This window comes from Anopheles gambiae, chromosome 3 (genome assembly GCF_943734735.2).
Source record: "Anopheles gambiae chromosome 3, idAnoGambNW_F1_1, whole genome shotgun sequence".
NCBI classification, from domain to species: Eukaryota; Metazoa; Arthropoda; class Insecta; order Diptera; family Culicidae; genus Anopheles; species Anopheles gambiae.
This window is the reverse complement of record NC_064602.1, coordinates 32,502,555-32,525,511: the sequence shown is the minus strand read 5'-3', so window position 1 is coordinate 32,525,511 and position 22,957 is coordinate 32,502,555. Positions and strand designations below refer to the sequence as shown.

Here is a 22,957-nt window from a genome sequence, read left to right as displayed (position 1 = left end):
CTCTACCTTCCCTCTCAGTACGGTGTATGTTTATGCGTTTGTGGTTTCCTCCAGGCTGTGTGCCGATTTACAACGGAAAGTTTAGAAGACATTGCTACCACGCTGCCTTCGTGTACTTTTGAGCAAAGACAGGTTACATACTTTCTTTGCTCGGAATTACCCACGGAAAAGTGACTTTAAATGTTCGACAAAAAACAACGCTCACGAAGACATTCTGGGGATGGAATAGAGTAAGAAAGAGAATCGCTTTACCTAACTCCAGCACGCTGTATCGCAGACGTCTACATGAAAATGAGCTAATTTCAACTGGCAGTGCAACTTGCCTGTCGCCGGTAAAGTTGTACAACGCAGCAAGTGGAGTGTACTTTAAAATTACACTAAGAAAAGGGACAACATTCATGCAAAGCTTGAACAGCAGCACCGTGAAGTTAACAAACACAAACCAACCAACCCAAACAAAACCAGGGCCCGGAAAGAGATTACATCTATTAATTCAATTACAAAAGTGGTAAGCCCGCAAGGAGCCTCATAAGTGCAAGCGTGTGTGTGTGTAGTCCTTCAGTCCTTCAGATGTAGCGAAGTGAAAGATAAGCAATTGAGGTGAATTGCTTATCTTGATGAAAGAAAACCGCGCACGGGCTCGTCGTAAAACAAGCCTTTCTGGCAAACACAACACACTGGCTGTGTGGGTAATGGCAAGCGTGGCTGACGTGGTTCGCTGACGTTGTCACAAATTGAGATGCTTTTACCCGTAACGGGATACATCATGCTTCGTGTCGTTGCTGTTGTTGCTGATGCAATTTCATACCCATTTATACACTTTCCACTCCAAACAGTAGTAAATGGAGAGCTGGAGAGAACCGTTTCGTCGAACGAGGTGGTTCTTTCCGTCGGGCACGCGCGAACGAAAGCGATTGCTTTGGAGCAATTTAGTCATTAGAAGGAAAGGGGCGTAATTAATTGTAATCACGATATGCGTAATCAAGAGCTGTTTGCTTAAGATTAGAAACGAAGCTAGGTTCGCAGTGAGCGCAGGTAACGGGAGGTATGTTTTATTATTCGTTTTGTTTCGGTAGAGTTCTAGAAGAGGAGCTAGTTCCATACGAAACATTATCCAATCAAGAAAACTGAACTTGATGATTTATTCAAGGTACATTTTCGGCAAGTTTGTACATTTGTAATTATTTAAATATAGTTTGATACAAAAGGTTTGACATTGCTTCTATAATTTACATATAAAATCGCCTAAATGTATGCAATTATCAATACTTATTTATCTTATTAGGATCATTACTGCTATTTAATAAACCAAAAATTATAGACTAAATGTATTATTTCGATTGGAATACTTCAAAAAAACTAAACATCTTCAAATAATCACTGAGTCTTCAAATAAGCTGCGTAAACTTGGCTACTTTGACTCAACAAAACAACCCAAAAATGTTGACTTTCAACTAAAGAGCAAACACCAATTAATGATGGTGCAGAAAGAAATTCCATTAACAGACCCACGGTTCATCTAGTCTGTTCCATCCCAAACAGATCTAAAAGTAACCTCAAAACCTAGGGTTATACATTAAACGAACGTCACCAGCAAAAAGGGATCGTGGGATTTGATCTTTGTGATCCCTACTTAGGACACCTTCGGCATGTCACCCAGTGCAACAATGGACTCAACTACGGGACTAATCTCCGCTTTCATTCTCAAGCACAAACGTTGGCATGAAAATGAAGCGAAGCTCTGTCTTTACCGCACATTCTAGATCCCACCTGTGGGTGCTCGGGTGGGGAGTGATTAGCATTCATTTACCATTTTTCACCTTTTTGAGCCAAACCAGAAAAAGACCGAGAGCTGAATGTATCGTAAAGTTTTATGCAATTTAAGGTAAACCAAGATTTCGTCATCAAACCCAAAACCAAGATTACACAACAAATTTGGAGCTACCTTGCCATGCTTCTTCACCGAATATTCGTTCAGCTGGAACAGTAACTTCATAATTTCTTATTGATGCTTATCATACACCGACAAACGTTGGCGTAAATAATCGTTCAGCAGGATTAGCAAGACGGGTCTGCACACGAATTTGTTTACATTTCCTCCTCGGGATGAAAAGTCGAACACAACACAATTGACGGGCCAACGGGCATTACATCTTCTTCCCGTACAAAGAAGCCATCATTCCGAACATTGTACCCGGAGCATGAGAGCTTTCCCATCATCATCGTCATCGCCATCCGCTTGCAACGGTTGTTGCTCAAATTTTTAAACTTTACTATGCAAATTTTATGGATCTTGAATAATGCTGCGTGTTTTCTTTACCCCAGTGGGAGATCCTCATTTCCCAGTTCAGAGGAGATGTAACAAGTGTACTGCTCAGCAGGAATGGAGTCAATTTCCAAAACAGTGTACCTCTGACATGGCTTTGTGTCTTTTCAAATTTTCCAGCCATTCCATTGTCACGTTGCATGTTAAGGAAAACGGGACATTTTCTCAAGAACAGCCAGTAACAATTGCGTCAACGCGTAACTGGATCAATTCAGCGAGGCGTAGAAGTTGTTGGAGCTCGAAAGTGTTTCAATACATCCCAGGCGACAAAGAGATTATTAAATGAGATAAGTAGATTTTAAATCGTATTTAACACAATATATTCTTCATGGCATACTTTCAGGCGCTTTTTAAAAACAAAAAACGCCTAAATGTATGCAATTGAAACACAAATACGCCTTATTCAGGCATTAACATCAGCTTAACAGCGAAACAGTACAAATATGTGTATCCTTAACTTGCTCCCGGCACAAAAAACCGGAACAAAGCCACTCCGAAACGTCAGCGAGAAGAAAACATTGTCTGAAGGTTAACTTTATCGTGTCAGAAAATGTACAACACCACGTTGAATCTCTTTTTGTTGTAACCGGAATCGATCGATGTTTTGTCTCCATGTTTCTGTTTCCGAAATGTGCTTAGCTTTAGCTACTTATCTCAATGTTCTATTCTTCTTTTTTGATAGTGGAGAACATTGCATGCGGAGGAAAACAGTTGCCCATTTGTATTTAAATCTACTTGCTTCAGCAAATCCTCTGCCCTAGCACCAAATGGAGCGGCCTTTTACGGTTCATTTTTCAATTCATTCCTTGGTGACACTCACTGCCTTGGTGACAGAAAACGGATCAGTAGCTGACCAACAGTTTTTCACGAAACACCCCCGAGATGGAACCCGTTGACTTACACTTTAAAAGTCGATGCTTTTTCTTGACAGATTTTTTACATATATACTACACCATCCCATCACTTAAGCCAGTTTTGCTTTTGGGGAGTAATCATCATCCCAAATATCCCCGAACCTTTTCCGATGGCTTGTGAGGTGTTGTCCCTTTTTCCCTCCGTTCCACATAAATGCATAATATATGTAGCTAATTTATTTATTTCCATGCTTCCCGGGACAGTGCTGCCAGGGGAGGGGGTAAATTGATGCCTAGAGGAAGTTTTCCCTCCAAACTCAGGATACGGAACGATGAAATATTGGGTTGAAATTTTCACTTTCCGCTCTTCCTTCCGCTCCTTCGCTGTGCCAACGCAAAGGAAAAACACTGTACATCGTTCAGCAGTTTAGCTTTGCCGCTCAGGTTGCGTCGCTTTCCCTGCAAGCCCCGGTTCGTCACGATGCGATGCGATGCACGGTATTTCGCATTTTCCACCAACCTCCCGAGATTTACCCTGTACTTTGGAGGGTTGAGTGTTTGGGGTGAAAAAAGGAAAAACATTCGCCTGTTCCCCGCACAGCACGATGCAGCTTTCTTCCTCCCGACGCTCATCGTGCTGAGGGCAAAGGACAATGAAGGCAATTTAAATTCAATGTATAAACAAACCGTACCTCCTCAAAGCAAAAAAAACACACACACACTGCATGTATGAACGGCGAAGGAAGGGAAAATTTGAAACACATACCGTCGCCTAGATCATTCGTCTCCATTCACACAGGCTTAGGGACTGTCACACGGCCGTCTGGGTCAACTTCAGGTGAGCTCGGATACAGACAGGCAAGCCGAAAGGATATGGAACAACCGAAAGGACGGGACGGGGCAAAAACATCCGTTCGTCACTTCATACTGCAAAGCTTCAGGGCAAAAGCGAGCCAAAGAAAACCCGCCGGAACGACCGAAGAAGAACGAAAAGAAAATTTATTTTCTCGTCTTCTCGTCTTCATAGCTTTGCCCGCTTTCTGGGGCTATGTCTTCGTGGCCCCCAACACGAAAAACTGTACAAAATTGCAACAATATTTTCGCAATGCTGTATGCTATTTCCTCTTCCATTGCTTCATCCAAAAAAAAAACCCGGAGTCATAAATTCACATCTGTCAAATGGAGCTTAATCTTTTCATAATCGCTGCTGGCCGCCGAAAGCGTTTTTTACGCTGGTTTTTGTCCTTGCAGTTTGAAACGAAACCTCCACAAACATGACCTAAGAAATTTTGCCTTTTGAAAACGGTTGCAGCAAATTGAAAATGACAGCGGAAGTGAAGGTTTTGTTAGTTACTTATGGTATTTATTTTCAATTTCCTAGAGGCAAAAAATATGTCAAATTTTGGGTGCACAATAAATATTTGGAAAGATTTCAACATAACCACACCACTTTAAGCTGACGTAATTTATTCAAGTAGCAATAACTTTTCACCATAACTTAACGTACAACTCGTTACCAGAAAACAAGTCATTATTTGTAGCAACTAATTCTTATGACCTTCAAAGAATTCGTCTCCATCTCGGGTAATGTGCTTTCCCATAGTAAACGATCTCACCAAACGGCCCATTAACACTATCAATCCTACAGCAGAGAGAGAGAGAGAGATGGAAGGCTCTCTCGTGGGATTGAGGGACATAATTTATTTTAACACTCCCCTTGCTCCACACTAACTGTCGAAAACATTCCACCACCAAAAAACCAACAACAAAAGGATGAAAATCTGCCAAACACAGCAAACCCGTCCCAATCAATAGTTTTTGTTTTCCCTAACAAACGGAATGTCAATGCTAGTAATGGGCCTTTTCTATCTACTTAACTCTCTACCACTACCTCTGGCAGCGTGGTAGTGTGAGTGACAAATTTACACCACCCAGAAAAACACTAAAACCCTGTTCCGGCGAGCAGCAACACAACGACCACCAAAAGAAGGTTGACCCTTCCAGAGGGCGCTTCAACGGCCTCGGGCAGCAGTGTTCGAAAGCGAACTCCCGGTACCATCAACTTCGGGGACATGGCTATAAATTTACATCCCCTCACTACCGGGGATTTGTACTCTCGAACTGATGCCACTGGATGCTCGAGCATTCGAGTTCACTCGGCACGGTTCGGTAACTAAACGAAAGGGCAAACAGAGTGTAGCAGGAGTCTTCTGTTTTCCAATAGGTTAGTTTTTCAGTGTCCCAAACTCGCTCACTGCCGGTACAGGTTTGAATGTCAAGTGGAATGTGGGCGGCCAGAAGAGTGGAAAAGGCTAGAAGAACACATCCCATCCATTTCCTTACCTCTGTTCGGAAAAGCTCTGGAACGTTGTTCTTTGTAGGGAAAAACCAACAGATCACGAATTCTTCGGTAGGAGAGAATGCAATTATACACTTGGTTACAGCAGTCCAATCGTTTCGGAACTAGAAACGCAATGCTGCAGATAGTGCAGCAAAACGTTCATCTCAAGAATGTGCATGCGACGAACCTTGTTAACTGGAGTCTAGAGAGCAGCCAAATAAGGTTCAAACAAGCACTGTTTGTTTTGTCAAATGCATAGATTAAGGCGTTTTTATACACCAAGTAACCATTACAACCATATTAGCCTAAAAGTATGCAATCCTTATAACACGCTTTCTTTGTTACATGGGTAACATGCTAAAATAACCTCTAATACGAAGTTCTTAGTTTGCTTATGGACAAAAATGCCACCTGTGCGTCTTTCTAACAGTGCGAACTTGCAACTCCAGCAAAATACTCTATTACAATGCAGACATCGTCTCAGAGCACTGCACTGTTTATCTTTGCCTGCAACGATCCTAGTCCTGTTCCAGTTTCCTGTGCACAGAAGTGACTCTATCAGCAGCAAACATGCACCTTCGCTTCGATACAGCTTATTGAAAGTAAATATGAAATTATAGTCCCACATTAAATGCACTCAAGGGCGAAATTACCTTTCCTGCCAGTAAATGTCAATAATGCCAATAGGACAATCGGGGAGGGAAAAATCGACTCTGTTTGTATACAGAAGCGCCCTCGGTTCTGAGCTCCAGCTCTCACACAAACGGGAGTCCTTTTGCCCCACTTCCCAACATGGGAATGCAAAAACCGAGATGAATCATTTTCGGATAATTAATTTACAATTTCAATTCACCGTCAACCTTCATCAACGTCGTTTGTTGACAGAAGGCGAACCAACTGATGAGGTGATTTGTAAATTGACCACCATTTGGATTCAATAGGCCTGTTCCCATTTGTTTGCTATTTAATATTCTTCGGTTCAATTGCTCAGTTCGAGTTGGGAGCGGACGGGAGATTCCTGACCGACCTACCGTTCTGTCATGGGATGACATGAACTCTCACACTCTCACACAAATCAAGCGGAGGTGGTGGTGGATAAATGATAGCTTGGGAATGACAGGATTATTATATACGTGCGTTACAGTCCCCGGCACCCCGGTTCCTCTTTCTAGTTCGCTGTAGCTTGTTTAAATTAATACACCACCCATTAATTATTCTCACCTGTATCGTCTCCTGTGCCGAGTACTTCTGCTTGTCCGCCATTTTCAGCTTGCCCAGCATTGCGTCCCGGGCTGCGGTCGGTGGTGTCGGTGGGTTCGCCAGCCTGCTAGTGGAACCTGTGCGGGGTGAATGAACAAAAAAGCGTATAAAACACGTGAATTATTTTGTGCTGTTGGTACGTTGGAGAACATTATTCTACACTTTGTTCTATGCCCGGAACTATTACCACCGTTGCCTAGAGCCTTCCCGCTGGAAACTTGTTGTACTCTCCCAATAGCGAAAATATATTTATTTTGTTTTACTGTGCATGTGTTTTTTTCTCGACCTTCTCCACTTTACTTTACCACAGCGAATGTGACGCTTTTTCCGCTCATACGATCCTGATCAAATTGATGTGATTTACTACCGAAACCGAAACCCCGCAGGCATCACGTGCATCTCACGACCGAGCTCTACATAGCAACTAAGCCATCTATGATTGGATTTGGTGTGTCCAAGCACTCTCCTGTTTGTTTTTCGCTTGCCTCACCGATCCAATCCATCTAACCGCCAATGCAGCAGAACAGTTGCGCCATAACGCCATAACCGACCATCATGTGGGATTGTGTGTGTGTGTTTTTGCAATAGAAAAAGGGGGAGCCGCACTTGATGCAAAAACATTGATGTTTGATTGAGTTTGTGTTATGATAGGAGTGTAATTTTTGTGTCCCTTGTGGAATCGGGAAACGAGGATAAAAGAAGCATCATGGTTATGATAAACGAGTCATCAAAATATATACACACAGAAGCAAAACGAAAAAAAAAACAACAAACTGGACTCAACCCCTGACAATGTGCGCGTATGACACGATTAAAACATATTTTACATACAAGTATCACTCGCTTTTCTGTTCACTCTACTATGAAAGCTAATGATGAAATGGCGTGCCCATGAAAACCTTCCTAAAAAGGGGTCCAAAAACACATTGCTGGAACTTTCCCTACCCAAACTAGTGGATAAATTATGCAATTCATCGTTTTTCATTGAAACATTATTAGAAACGATGCAACGTCGCAAGGGTCGAATCTTCCGAAAAAGCGCAAAGCACACGTCATCACCAGCCGGTGCTGGTTGCTCATCAATTATGAGTGTGTCTGTCACATCGATGCAATGATCGTTTGTATTGGTACATTTTCGGACAGAAAAGAACAGAGAATGGACATCCCTTTTGGACATCATTTTTTTTTTTGTCTCTCTGGACACAAACCAAAACCCAAAATAGTTCCAACCACCTCGATACAGCAATGTATCGAACCAATGAAATGGAAAGCCATTAAGGACGGGCCATACATTGGCCCCTCCACATCCACTCGCTGCAATGGGTAAAAATTCAAAACCCCAATTCCATCACAAGCTTTTACCGACACAGCTGTTTCTGTCTTCCAAGAAAGCCTTCCAGATCCCACCAATTCCGACGAAACAGATCGATTTATCGCTACTAGTGGTGGGAGCTCGGAATCGAACCTACCCGATTCCAATTCCGTGTTCGGAATCAAATCCGGAGCCGAATCCAGAGTTGACTCCGGAGCCGATTCTGGAGTTGAATCCGGAATCTATTCCGGAACCGGAATAGGTTACGTAATCAGAATCGGCTCCGGAATCGAAATTGACCTTGGAATTAAAATTTGTTCCGGTAACAGAATCAGAATTTACCCCATAATTGCAATTATCTCCGCAATGAGAATCAGTTCTTGAATTGTTTCAGTTTCAGTAGTGAAATCAGTCCGGGAATCTCCATGAGAATGAATCGTTTACAAATAAATTTTGATTCTATGCTGCAATCAGTATGTAGCATCATTGGATCCAAACATCTCTTCTCATGGAGGTGCCAAAACCGATTCCAATTTCGAAGCCAATTCTGATTTTGGAGCCAATTCTGATTCCAGAGGCAATTTCGATTACGAAACCGATTCTGATTCCGGAACCAATTATGATTCCAGAGATAAATCCGGAGCTGATTCCGATTCTGGAGCCGATTCAGGAACTAATCAGACCGGAAACTGATTCTGGACCTACTATCCGGAATCGATTCCAGAAAACTTCGGAGCTAGCCGGAATCGATTGAGAGCAAAACTTCATTTTTCCCATCACTAGTCTCTACATCTGCAATTTGGTTTCTGCAATGCTAAACCCATACCGTCAACGGTCAAGCTTGGTTTCAATTTAATGCTGACCTCAACACTTAGATCCTACCATCCTTGGGGTGGGATCGTCATTGCGACATACCAAAGACACATTTCACACACTGCGAAGGACATGAAGCCAATCAAAAGCCAGACACATATCGAGGATGCTCAAGGGAACGAGAGAAGACCTCAGGAAGGGGAGAAAACTGCGTACAGCGAAGGACGTAAATGGTTCGATATTTATTTAACTAATCAAACGCTCGATAAAACCCCAACACCGCACCTTGGTACCGCAGGGAACGGTTCAGTTGACGCCAGTCGAGATGCGAGCAGGACTTTTGTGATATGCGACTCCAAATTCTTCCCCATTACCCGATCCAACCCCACCGGCTTATGAAAATCAAATCAAATACTCTAACGAAATGGAGCAAACTTTTGTGCCACCACTTAAACGAGCGCGCTCCTGCATCCTGGGCGTGATCGTTGACGTTTGGTTGGAGTTGTTTGCTGATGGTCCTCACATACCACTGCACTGGCATGTAGAATCTGTACCCGAAGGTGTGAAAATTTCAAGCATCCTTTCACCTATTTGCCTTTCGAATCGCTCGGTGGGCTCTCATTCTCTGGGCCTGGGGTTGCTGGGGATCCATGCGTCATGCATTAGCAAACATTCCAATATCATCCTCCTCATCCATTGCGCCCTAAACGTTTCTTCTCCAAACAGAACCAATAACAAACCGCACCAGGCATTACATTTACGAATCCAACAACCCCCACCAACAGCACAGCCCACATCATCATCATCATCAGCAGCAGCACCGTTAAGGGCAACAGCAGAAAACCGGCATTGAGATCTCATCATCGTAATGGTCCATCAGCTCTCCTCCCTGGCCCTGTCCCTTTCAGGGTTTGGAATATTGCCAAATGTCGATTGTGCGCGAGGATGAGTCAATATTTGTTCGATTCTCGATTCTCGGGACAGGGAGGCTCGTTCAAATAGCTCGTAAACATATCACTGACATTGAGAGGCCGGAACATCATCATCATCAACACACACCGACACTCGTTGGACCCTCTGTATTATTTCGGTGCTCCAAGTTTTCATTCCACATTCGAGGGGGGTTTGCCTGCAGACACACATCCCCAACACGTCACATTACCTTTCGGGGATGTAAGAATTGTTAGCAAAATATTGGAGAAACTTCATCCACGCGCAATCGAACCAAACAGCAAAGCTTGCCGGGGATGTTGTGCTGAGAGCAATAGAATTAATTAAATTGCGAAAAATTGACTATTCCCCCGGGGGAGAACTCCTAAGGGAACTCAACAGAAATTGGGGAACTTCCTGCTGATATCGCTTCCCGTTTGACGATTGATGCCCAGCCAGATGTGGTATTTTGGGCATTGAAGTGATAAAAACATGAAACTTCATGAACATAAGGCCTTTTTTCCTGCATTTAGCACAACTTCCAAACAACGGCAAACAACCAAAATCGTACCATTTTGGAGCTCCGGGAACACATTAACGTGGAGTAAAGTGCTTCTTCTCCCACCCCAAAAAACCCCAAGTGCTACCGCATTATCCTACAGAGGGGTTGATGCGTTGTGAGTTGTTTAGCTTTATTTCTTAAATACATTTGCCACGAAATTCAATTTACCTCCGCGCCCATTCCGCTAGAGCACGCGCGCATACACACAGAGCATCATATCCGATAATGGGCAAACTTTAAAGTGCTTCCTAGAGAAAACGGCAGCTTTTAGCTGTGAACGACTGCACACCCAAATTGGTGCAGACAGCGAACCAATTTGCTATCGATTTTCGATTCAAAAAGCCACGACCGAAAGCGAGAAACAACGACACCCGGCCGCACTCTTCTTGCAAAACCAGCGACGGGAATTTCGTAGATTGGTGCTGCCAAACAATGCTAACCTCTTGCCAAACACGGCTTTCAATGGATCCTTCTTCTATGCTGACGGGAACCGTGACTGTGCCTTCAATCCCGGGGGCCTCCCACAAACATTCCACAGCCGTTTAATTCCACCATCGCGCGGCAGTGACAGAAACAAGATGATTCGACCGATCCAACCTCCCAATCGTTCCCCCAAAAATGCTGGCGTTATATTGAACCATTAAAAATTTTCCTCCCAATTTAAACCTTAAAGAAAACTACCCCAAAATTCCACCACTGATCCAAGCAGGCACAGCACGAGTCACGGTTCGATGCTAACCACTACCGCGCCATCATCATCGTCAGCGGGCCCGTTGGGGAGTGAAAGCGTTGCCTATTGGCAGGCGCTACACCACTGGGCGAGTGAATGCGCCTTTTGCCTATTGGCAGGCGCTAAACCTCCAACACTTTAAAGCCTGTACGCAGTGTTCGGTGGTTCGGTGACACGGAGACACGCCAGCCTTATCGTTTGTAGATGATCTTAATGGTCATTGAAGCACAACGACCTCCAACCATCCCAAACATCCGAAACACGCACCATCGTCCGTACCATTTGCCTGGTGTGGCGTGAAGCTGGAGCAACTGGAAACTGTTTCTAGGCTCCAATGGTCCCATTCCGGCTGACTTTCCATTTGGGTGATACTTCCTAAATTATTGTTAATTAAGAGGCCTCTCACTGGATGGTGTCGGGCTCCACGCCACTGACGGTGTCGAAAGGCGGAAAATTACTACTGCCATCCTGAATGCCGCCTCCATCCACCCGTTTGACAATGTCCTAAAAATGGAGGAAAACGTGAAAGATTTATTGTATTAAAGTGCGACAGACGCCGTCGCGTTCTCTTGCTCGGTAGCTTTACGCGCGATTCCTTTTTCTCTCGTTTTTGTTCAACAGTGTAATGAACTTGACGTTACGGCTTTTCTGCTAACGGATCGAGATGACGTTAGCCCTACGGGGTTTTTAGCCTGGGTACCTGTGATACGTCGTACGTTCGAGGGAATATGCCAACGTATGTCTACGTATGTTAGTAGTTAAAATAAAAGCTCTAAGGATTCAATTGAAAGAACAAATATGAAACACGTTGCACGTTCCCAGCAATGCACGGCACCAATGAACTCGACCAAACTCATCGTCTCGTCTGAACCGACTGCCAGTCTTAACCGCTTCCCCTCACAGGCGTTTAATCTACGAGCTCTTTCAAACCGCCGCCCTGCCAATAACGCAATGTCCTTGGGCAAACTACGTTATAAGGAAGCAAACGAGCGGATATGCATGGCTGAATGGAACCGGCTGAAAGCGCACCCATTCACCCGTTTTGCATCGACCCTATGCTATGGACGCGGGCTACGGTGCGCGATCAAAACTGCAACATGTTAACATGCCGACCGGAATCGACTGCTACACACAGTGAAATGTTAGTGGAAGAAAATATATGAACGAAAAATGGTCAAAAAATGTGCTGGCAAAAATAAATGATTCTCGAGCGCCTAAATGTATGCAACAAAGGTTATTGTTAGTTTCTTGAATTTGTTGCCGTCCCCAATTGACATTTTCGAGTTCTAAAATCAGGGTTTCGAGCTATTTCCCTTAAACTGGCACCTTAAACTTCCCTTAAACTGTACTAGTTTAAGGGACTTAAATTACAAGCTCTTTAAAATCGACTGTGAGATGTATTTTTCGATGCTTTTTTCTCTATCCTGTAGGAAATAACTTTTCCAATTCGTATTACTGGTCGCATATTCATTTTATACAAAAAACCGAATCGAATTTTCATCAAATAACGCCTTACAAAAAGTACCTTCTTTTTTGCCAAATATTAAAACAAATTAATCTAAAAAGAATTGGACGACCTCTTCATCCAATAAAAAACGGTTATTCGTACGCACACACGAAATTTTGACACTTTTTACACGTTTTATCACACACAAATCCATATATTTTGGTATTTCGAGCAACATTCGAGCAGATCATGGTTAAAAATTTAGAACAAATGTCACTTGGGTCATTCCAGTAATACTAAACAGCTGTATTGCATACATTTAGGCGCTCCTAAAACTTAAGAACGGTTCGAGCCTCAAGAACAGTTCGTGTTTTAAAAGCTTAGTGACAAAAAAGGAAGAATAAGGACAATTTTTTTTAATAGATCAACATTCAATGATCGTATATTCTAACTTAAAATGAAAATGAATCCAAATAGCACCAAAACAGAGTATTATCCTACATTTCCAAAAAAACACTAAATAATTTTCCATTAATTAAACATTTTGCTGCTTCAAAAAGCACCATTACCGGTGTCTAATTTGACTGTAACACAAAACATTCCACTTTGCCCATTGCACGATGCTATATTTCTCCAATAATTACTCTGCAGCGATTTGCCCCTTCCGTAACCGACGATTCGCGCGCGAGTTGACCACCAACGGTGCTTCCATTAGCCCACCGTTAGCCGAACCTGAAAGCTGAACCCACTCTCCCGGGCTGTGCTCTCAGTACGTCAGCGCTGAAAACGCTCCAATAAATTCTAGTTTAATATTTATGAAAACAGTGCGATAAGGTAAAAGCAAATATACATAATTTTCCGGTCCTTTGTCCTATCTTTCGCAGCGGGAGCATTCAGCAGTCCGGAATATCCATTGACCCGCGCAGTCCGCGGCAGTTGCTACTGCTGGCGTGCCAGCATGCCAGCTGACAGAGCTGTGCTTACAGCAGACCCTTCTGGCGCTCTCGGCAACAAGCGACTTTTGCAGCGAAAACGGTGGGATACATTTTATTGCAAATATTCAAATTCGCTTCAAAGCAGTCCATCCGGTTGGCTCGCGCAAGACGATACCCCCAAGGTTCCGGTTGCACGACAACAACCGCCCGAAAGGAAGTACATTTTATTCCTGTAATACGTAGTTCGTTCGTCTTAAGGACAAACAGGAAAGAGTCGTCCAAAGACAAATGTTGCAAAAATTAGCCACCAAAAAGCACAGGACGGGGTGTAATGTGTCGTTCCGTTTCTTGAAACTGCTAGCTGTATGTGCTCCCTTCTAAAAGCTAAGCTGGGGCCTGGTTTTCCGCCAGAAGAAACTGCTCCCCAGTGGCGACCCACCCCGATGCTTGGTGAGCGCGGTTGCTGTCGAATAAAATTCACTTTCAACTTTATCACTACCAAACATGCACCGGCTGTTGCTGATTTGCCGCCACACAACACATTTGTCCCAGCCCTCAGGGAGGAGCAGCAGTGGTGGGATTTTTTATTGTCTTGCCCGACGTCTTGCCCGACGTCTTGCCCGACACGAAACTAAGGTAGCAGCAAAAAAGCGAATAAACATAAACTTTAAAAGCTGCCCCTTCGGAACCAATAACCTTTAGATTTTCGGCAACCAAAAACGGGGAGGTGTCGGGCCTCGCAACGACCACTTTCTTGGACGTGAGAGCATTTCTCATAAAAACCCCCGAGGTACAATTGAAGTGAAAAACTCTGGGTGCAAAATATTTGCTTCGTCTTTTTATTAGTAGCGCAAGGGAGGCTGCCCATTCCATCGGTTGCAATTGCTTTCTTCTCCCTTTATACCCAGCATCATATCGTTCCAGCAGAGCGCCATCTTTCAAATGGCTGGCAGAGGGGTGGAAATGGATTGCATTTTCTGCCGCCTCTTCGAGACGAAACCACGCACGAACACGGGCGGTACTTTGGGCTGCTGTCCCTTTCGTGGGCATCGCCATGAAATGCCTACACTGTACGCGAGCAAAAATGGCCTTATCCGGCCGACCAAATGGCAATGTTTCTTTATCAAAACCTTGCCACTCTGCATGGCTGTCGAACTACTGCTTCGTTGGTGGTAAGTTTTCCAAGCGACGTCTTAAAGCTACACTCCCTACCAACACAGAGGGACAGAAGCTTCTACTAGACGTTGCCTGTTTTGCGCTACCGCTTTTGAGGGTCAGAAAAATAGGGGAGGCTTCAATTTGGCTTAGATTTGGAATTGAAAATCGATACTGATTTGCATAACGGGAAGGATCTGCCCGTGTTCCCGCGATGAGGTGAAATACGAATCATTGTTGGGGCGCTCTAGGTAAGGTTCGTCTCCCATAGGAGACTTTTATTTGCATCTTAGCAAAGGGGGCTGCAAGTTGTTTTGGGTATAAAGTAGGCCTGCTTGCGTATAGTGAGCAGCGCTCCGAATGGTACGACAGTATTGGCAAAAGCCATGTTTGTTTGTTTTGTTGAACAAGAAAGTTGTATGCAAAACACACTCAAACACAGCAAACTACATGTATCGATTGTGTTTGTACTAATTAAAACAGTATTTATGATCGAAGTTGTGTTACGTTACATTTTACGTTACGTTAGGTTAAGCCCATGTTAAGCTAGAAACGCTGGCAATCTGCCTTTATCGAGGTTCAGTTATCATCAATAACATATTTTATTACAACAAATGAATACATTGCCAAGACATGATTTTATTTCTAAATTATCTCTCTTGTTGACATATTTATTAAATTGGCAGTAATTTATTTTCAAGGGCGCATTTTCTATCGTTTCATCACTAAACTTATCTAATAGAAACTACACTGAGGGATAACTTGAGAACGCATTTGTCAGCAACGCTCACACTATAAATAACAAAAATAATACCGAGTGGAAATGGCAAGAAATATATACATGTTTACTGTCGCCAAACTTCCTCTCTCATGGACCATGGATGTCGCGACAGTTTGAAAACTTTTGCCTCATACCCTTGCATGAAGATACGTTGATTGAGTCATTCGTCATTGTGTAATTTATACAGCTGGTTTTAGCATTAAAGCTAAAACATATAGTGTAGGTAGTTCAACATAGTATGAGTAAGGATATAAATGGTTCAACATGCTATTTTTTCTGTTAAAAATTAAAGTTTTTTGTCTTTTTACTCTATTGGTACTTTCAGCAAATCCGCCTGACAATATGCAATTCATTCGCCATCTAATAGTATCGCAGATAATTATAAGTGCATTTAAAAACTTATTCATTGTTTTATTGCTTTTATGAAAGATAATGAATATCAACTCATCTTCTAACTTTGATTAAATCAGGGTACATTAACGTCAAACACGAAACACACTACTTCAAAAAGAAATGCAGTGCATACTTTCAGGCGTTTTACACCATTAACTAAATCTACCGCTGTGTTGTCGTACAGAAGGGTCCTCGAAATCACAGGTTCTGCACCATTGCTTACCTAAACACTGATACTCGCACAATTACACCTCTTTTTCTATATGTCTCTTGTATACGTGTCTTCCCCATGTGTCTTTTAATTACCCCATATCAAAGAAACATTCCAACAGTATATTGTTTTCATGAAACAGCTGAGCCTTCGTTGTAGATTATCATTATTATTATTACAATCGTTACACAACACCTTTGTTCTTTCTTCTACAATATCAGCCCTATGTTTACTTAGCACTTGTAGATAAATTTAAGACCATCCTACCATCCGTTCCATCACATTCCCTTGTCTTTGAACGGGAAAGAAACAGTAAATAATATAATAATAAGACCATCTGCTGCCAGCCACCAATGAGGCTGCTGTAAGTGGCTCACCTTCTGCTGTGCCATTTTTTTCACAACCCTCCCTCATCATGCAATCCCAAGAAGCACACTTTTTTCGTCTCTTTTTCTCGCCTGTGCTTAAATTTCCCTGCTATAGTTTGTGGTAATTAAATGAACCGACGCGCTACACCCTTCCAAGAAAAGAAATACACAACAAAACATCCGTTTTCCGACACTCTTAACTTTTTGCAAAAACAGGAGCACACACACCCACCCGCCCATAATCTACTTCTGCTTGTGTGGGCGTTTTGTGTTCAACCTTCTTCGTTTCGCATTAACACCCCGCGGGCTGCCAAGGGTGAAGTGCGCTCCGTTCCGGAACCTTCGCACGCAACCGGGACGCTGCTGGTGTGGATGTTATGTTACATTTACATGCAATTAGGACATAATTTCCTATGACATATGGGCGTTTGATTGGCAGCCGAAAGCACCTTCCGGCATCCCGATCGGATCGCGGGCACGGGTGAGAGTGATACGAGCGTGCCAAAAGACGGTCAATGCTTAAGGATGAGGTGATCAAATGAGAGCGTAATAATGGTACGAACTACTCGCACTAACCTGGTTAAGACTGGTTAATTTGGGCTTCGAGGACATAGTTCTATGAATTTCTGAGATAATTTTGAGGTTTGTCACTCAGATTGCATACTTTATACTTTGCAATGCAAATAACCGCCTACAAGTATGCAACTCGCTGTACAAAACGATCTCAATTTTGATATTTGTATAGTTTGACATCTATTCAAGCTTTCTAGATGCCTTTCTTTCAGCATCGAAGAAACTAACACGTCTAGCGTCCCTATCGTCCCCAACATAAGCATTCATTTCCGTTGCGTTTCCCTCTCTTACCGAAGAAAAGACATAATTCTTTTCATCGTGCCTTATCTGTACACCGCTCCACCAGGATACACTGTACGGATGGTAGGAATTGGCAACAAAACCAGCCCTTGAAAAGGATACAAAAAAACACAGACACGACGCTACATGGAATGGAACCGTATTGTTTACGGGCTACTTCCGGCCTGTACCAGCTTTAGCACCACCAGATTCAGGTCCAAGCAAGGTCATAAAGCTGGCACTGGTTAAAGACTACATCTTGCTCCCGTACTGTGCCGTTGTTTGAAGCCAGCCCAAACAAGGGGAACCAACCATTCCAAAAGAAGAAAAAAACGTCTCTCAAGCTCTAAGGACACACGTGCCAGGAACGTGTTAACGATTTGATTTACGATTGCAGGTTGAGCTGCTTTATTGGCTCCCGAGTGTAAAGGGCATCGGGCCGGCGAAACTCGTTTCCGCTCGGTGTACAAGAGGTACAAAGATTTGGGAAACAGTGAAGCGACCTCAAATCTTCCCAAACGTCCCAAACTTGAGACATAAAATCGGAGGAAAAGGTTCTAATGCCCTGCTGGCCTGCCGAAATAGTTCCCGAAAGCTTCTCATCAACAGCGGGAAAGTAGACGTCACATTGTTATTGTAAAAAGTAGGGTTGCGTACTTATTGCGGACGGGATACACCGTGTTTACGAGCATGACCCGATGGCCACGTCGCAAGTATGGCAAGACATAAACAAAGTACGTGAGTGTCAACGGAATAACCTAAGGATAAGCTGCAGACACAGGGCTTTATCCTTTTTCGTTGGTTCGTGGTGATTGGCGAAGGTCGAATTCCTACTACGAAAACAACCTGTACTCGGGCATGTTCTTGCTTTATATTTTTGTGGGTTTTTTTGTTCTTCTCAATCCATGACATGATACGGTGTAGAAACTTAATTTAAGCCTTAACCTTTACGCACCGGTCACGTTTTTAATTCACAACAAAAAGGGGGCTCACCCACAAGCCCACAAAAAAAACCCAAAGTTAGGTTCCTCAAAAAATATGGCTCTAGTTCTTCTAGCGTAGCTGCGCAAATTATGACATTTTGTGCTGTGTCTGACTGGCCTTCATAAATTGGGCACTAAACGAGCACCAGTCATTAAACTTTTGCATCCTCGGGAGTCCTCATGCCACAGCAAGAAGGGCTGAAGTGCTATAAAAATGTGTAAGTAAGAGATTGCAGCAGTAGTAACAGCAACAGCGTCTTGGCATAAAAGTAAAACAGATATGTTTGTACTTTTTATTGTGCTCATAGCGAAAAAAAGATACAATTACTTATCTTCTTGATTGTTTCGAGGCACACTAATTGTGTGTAAGTGTGCCTCGCAAGAATGGTCGTCCAAAATTGTCTTGCTGACATGGTAAGACAATTATTGAGGCAAAGCTTTATCTTCATCAATAATAAACAAAGTCGAACAAATGTATAACATTTACTTCTTTTACATGTTTTAGATCACTGTCCAAATATACTACAATATAGAAATCCATCGGTTTAGTTCATTAATAACAATATGCATCTATTTCATCTGTCACAAGATACAATGGCTCCATTCAAAATGTTATGAAACTCACGAAGACCTCTTTGAAACAGCAAAACACTGCATAACATTCCATTAAGGAATACCAATCCGTTGTCAACAAGGACATTTTACTTATTGCCTTAGTTGCCTTAGCTATTGTAACGTGGATTGCATACTTGTGGGCTGTTGGACTCACATTCGACTTACAAGGTATGCAATTCGCATATCAAAAAGACCTTTATGCTATTTTTGCTTTAAAAACACGTTGCTTTATCCCTTTCTAGCTCCACCTGCAACCAAAAACTACGCATCACGTGTGCAGGGGGTTTTCTATTTTTATTTAACAACTAACTGCTAGTTCATTTGGCCTTGTCGAGCCCTTTCCCTCCCCAAGGGACTATAAGGAACCATCAACCATGTCTAGGGGTGGTGAAATTTGATTGTCTGGACGCTGCACATCGATCGATCACAGAGCAAACGAAAATGCATGCGAAGAATCACAAGACGCACGAATTGATTTTTCCTAATATTGTAGCAGTGTTTCCCCCCTCGATATGAACTTACAAATACAGGGTTTACCTAGCCAATCCGGCTTCGTCAAAGCGTTATCGGTCGCCGTAAATACTTTTTCGGGCGACGTAAACCCTCAATTGGGCACTGTCATTTCTATTCGGGCCTTGTGAAGTATGAATCGGGCAAAGTACAGAATGAATTGGGCCTACTTTATATTTTGTTGCTTTCTAGCTGTAAAACAATACTTTTTTGCGTGTAGTTCAACTGATATGTAAGAAAATTCACTATTTTTAAGTTTAATTACATGAAACATTATTCAAATTCCTTTTTTAAAATTTTTAATTCAAACCCGTACTATGCAATTTGGTTTTATACTTTTTTAAAAATATAATATGTTTGGTGATTTAATTAGGTAAACATTTTAAAATAATACATAGTAAATTAAACAACATGCAATATACGTATTTTTAAACAACTTGATGGATCAAACACACCGGAGCGACTGATTTGACACCTTCAAGAGTAGGACGCTTTCATTCTGTACTTTGCCCGATTCATACTTCACAAGGCTCAAATAGAAATGACAGTGCCCAATTCAGGGTTTATTACGTCGCCCGAAAAAGTATTTACGACGACCGATAACGCTTTGACGATGCCGGATAGGCTAGGTAAACCCTGTAAACTGCTACCTTATTTCGCCCAAAACAAACGTTCACTTTTGAAGAACGCTAGAGCTAGAGCGGAAGAGCGAAAAAAAGTGTACGACACGCACTAACTAGTATCTTCGCCTCGTGCTATACCGGATGCTAAAAGTCGAATGCTGATTTTTTTCCTTCAAAAAGGTTGCAGCAATTGCAAGAACATCCCTTCCACCGCCCCAGAGCTCATCAGACAACACAGTCACGTTCGATGCCATACTTACTGGTCGTGGGACGCCAACCGGCCCCTGTGTCGTCCAAGCGCCATTTTCCCTTCGTGGACGATTTTTTTATGCTCTCCTCACAACCGCGCGTTCTCGCTTTTCATCACTTTTATTGACATTCATCAAGACTTGACTCACCATCGCCCGCAAAACCTTCCCCTCCCAACCGGAAGGAAGCAAAGCAAATGGGAGTTAAAAGGAACAGTTCTCGTTACGGGTTCTACCTTTACCTTCTGTTTTTTTATTGTGTGTTAGCAGACATTTGGTTTCTATTTCAAATGCACAGAAGAAGAAAAAACAAGCTTCTCCATTACGGAATGGAATAAAACAAAAACTCATCAGTCTAAGCTCCAAAGCTGTCTTTTGCTGCGCAGACATAGACAATATTGTAATATTATTCCGCTTATGAGCCTCCGGAGCTTCCGTTCTGTGGCGCGTTCTCGATCAAATATTGATGACATGCAAATCATGAGCATCCAGTGTCGACAGTTTCACTCGCTTTCGCTCTAGAATAAACATTCCGATGATGCACAACTACTGCTCGCTGCACGGTTGGCAAGCCAATCAAAGGTGAAGATCTCTGTCCCATCGTCGCTCGGTCAAGTCGTTGCGGTCTAAAATTGGATGCAACACTTTTTGCGACCAGCTGGAACTACTATTTGCTATAGCTCAGCACAATCAGCTGTAATTTTCATGCTAATAAACTCACTATGGTCAACCAAATCAAGTGCATTCCGATTGATGGCAAGGCACAACACAATGAACCATCAGCAAATCTGCATATCAGTCTATACATAATCCATCAAGCACGGATGCAAATTATGACTCGTTTCCATCACTATTGTATTGTGAACCAAACGGGGAATGGTGGATGGTCCTACGTAGTCCTCCTACGTCCACCAAGAACGTTCTATAAAATTAAATATTTCCAATTGCCGTATCGTGAAGCCAGCTCTTTCACCACACATTTCGCCCTTTCTTTTGATCCATTTTAAATATGCTCATTTTGTTTATGGACTAACGAACCGGCAAAAAAAGAACAAGTTTGTAAAGGATTCTCAAACAGTCCGTAGACTCGCCCACATTTCATTAATTATCATAATTGGCCTGAATAAGCTGGCCTACCGTCAGCCATCGTGTTTTATCCTTTGCCAGGACACAATAATCCTGCCACGCGTCTTCTCAGGAGCCGCCGTATCTGCACCGGTCTGCAGCAGCGTTCGTTGTCGCTCTATTTCTTTTTATTTCATTGCAATTTATTTGTCGTTCATGCTGCAGTAGAGACTACCCTTGGGTTTGTTTTGCTTTTTTCTGTACAAATTTTCTAGCCTTTAGCACCATGGTTACCAGAACAGAAAGGGAAACAGACATGGAAAGGAGGATTTTTTGCACAACAATTAAAACAAACTTTACACTGTGCAAACAGCTTGCACTCCCACTGGCAAACAAAACAGGAGCAGGCCCAAAAGACGGTGAATAAGTGAAAGAAATAGCACCTCCCGGCAAGGATTCGCTTCGCCTGTTCGTAGTTATTCTGGTCAGTAAAAACAAATCCCTGCCGTACCGCTCAGCTAATCCTGCCCCGAGAAACAAAAGAGAAGGAGAGTTGTGTTTTCGTGGTGCCGTGACCAGGATACTTACCGTTAAATTTGTTTCTTCATTATCCCACGGTGCATAATCCAACCGCCGGGGTAGGATCAGCATACACACACTCTTTTGCTTTTGGTTGTACACTTTTCACGCCGTAAAACGCTGAAACACGATACGCGATAAAACACGCAAAAAGCGACAAAACTTTAAACACACCACACTTTTCTTCCTTTTGTTGCCCAGCGCTAGCTTCACTCTTTGCCTTTTATCGGAGGCGCTGGCTTTTTTGCCGGCGAAGGTTGGAAGATGTTGGGCCAAATTTTGCACAAATAACGGCCGCACTTTTATTACGCCGACAAACCTCCCCCCGACAAAACTGCGCCTTCAGAACACTGTTTCACTATCACACTGACACGATACGCGATACGCGAGACATTTTCAGGGCGAATGGTTGGCTTTTGCTCGGGATGGAGAAAGACACGTTTGCAAACAAGCGTTTGCACAGAACACACTCTACAGTGACACACTACACACACACACAAACACATTCATGGAAAAGATACCCCACAGCTTTCCCCTTCCTATCACCGAACTGCTGTAAACATGAACACACACGCGATGATCACAGTACACTGTACACCCTTACAAGAAAAACCGCCGAATCTGAAGTTGTAAGAGAGGAAAATCGGTGAGAATTGAAAAGAAGCTGCCCCTGCCCGGAGCTTAGCACGGAAGCCTTAAAACAAACGAACACAAACACGAGACACAAACGCGGAACGAGCAGGATTAAACTTTACACTTTCGAAAAGAAAGCAGAAAAAACGAAGACAATCTCGACAAGGGGGAGCAAAGACACTCCACCGTGGAGTGTAGCTCCATCTGGCGGTTAGTATTAGAAGCCAGCGCCTTGTAAACTCCCATTCACACACTTCGGTTGCTTGCTTCACAGCCCCTTGCAGCATCAATATATTACATTCAAAGTGTAGAACGCAAGATTGTAATAATTTTTCACTTTTCACTTTTGTACGCTGCTCGGGATTTTTCACTTTCACTTTTAAATTCTTATTTTTCTTCTTAAAGAGGCCATTTTTTTGCTTCCTTTTCCC

At 43.0% G+C, this 22,957-nt stretch overlaps 1 protein-coding gene across 1 annotated transcript in view; it reads right to left on the bottom strand.

Annotated features, from left to right (window-relative positions):
- The window catches only part of LOC1271322 (1-acyl-sn-glycerol-3-phosphate acyltransferase alpha), a 41,334-nt gene extending 18,689 nt beyond the window's left edge, over nt 1-22,645 (bottom strand). Inside the window, exons 1-2 of the mRNA XM_310097.4 lie at nt 21,903-22,645; nt 6,743-6,858 (exon numbers count right to left, since the gene is read on the bottom strand). Coding sequence (XP_310097.3) covers nt 6,743-6,802 — 60 coding nt within the window. The 5' untranslated portion in view covers nt 6,803-6,858; nt 21,903-22,645. The remainder of the gene's footprint in view (nt 1-6,742; nt 6,859-21,902) is intronic.
- Between the last annotated feature and the right edge of the window lie 312 nt (nt 22,646-22,957).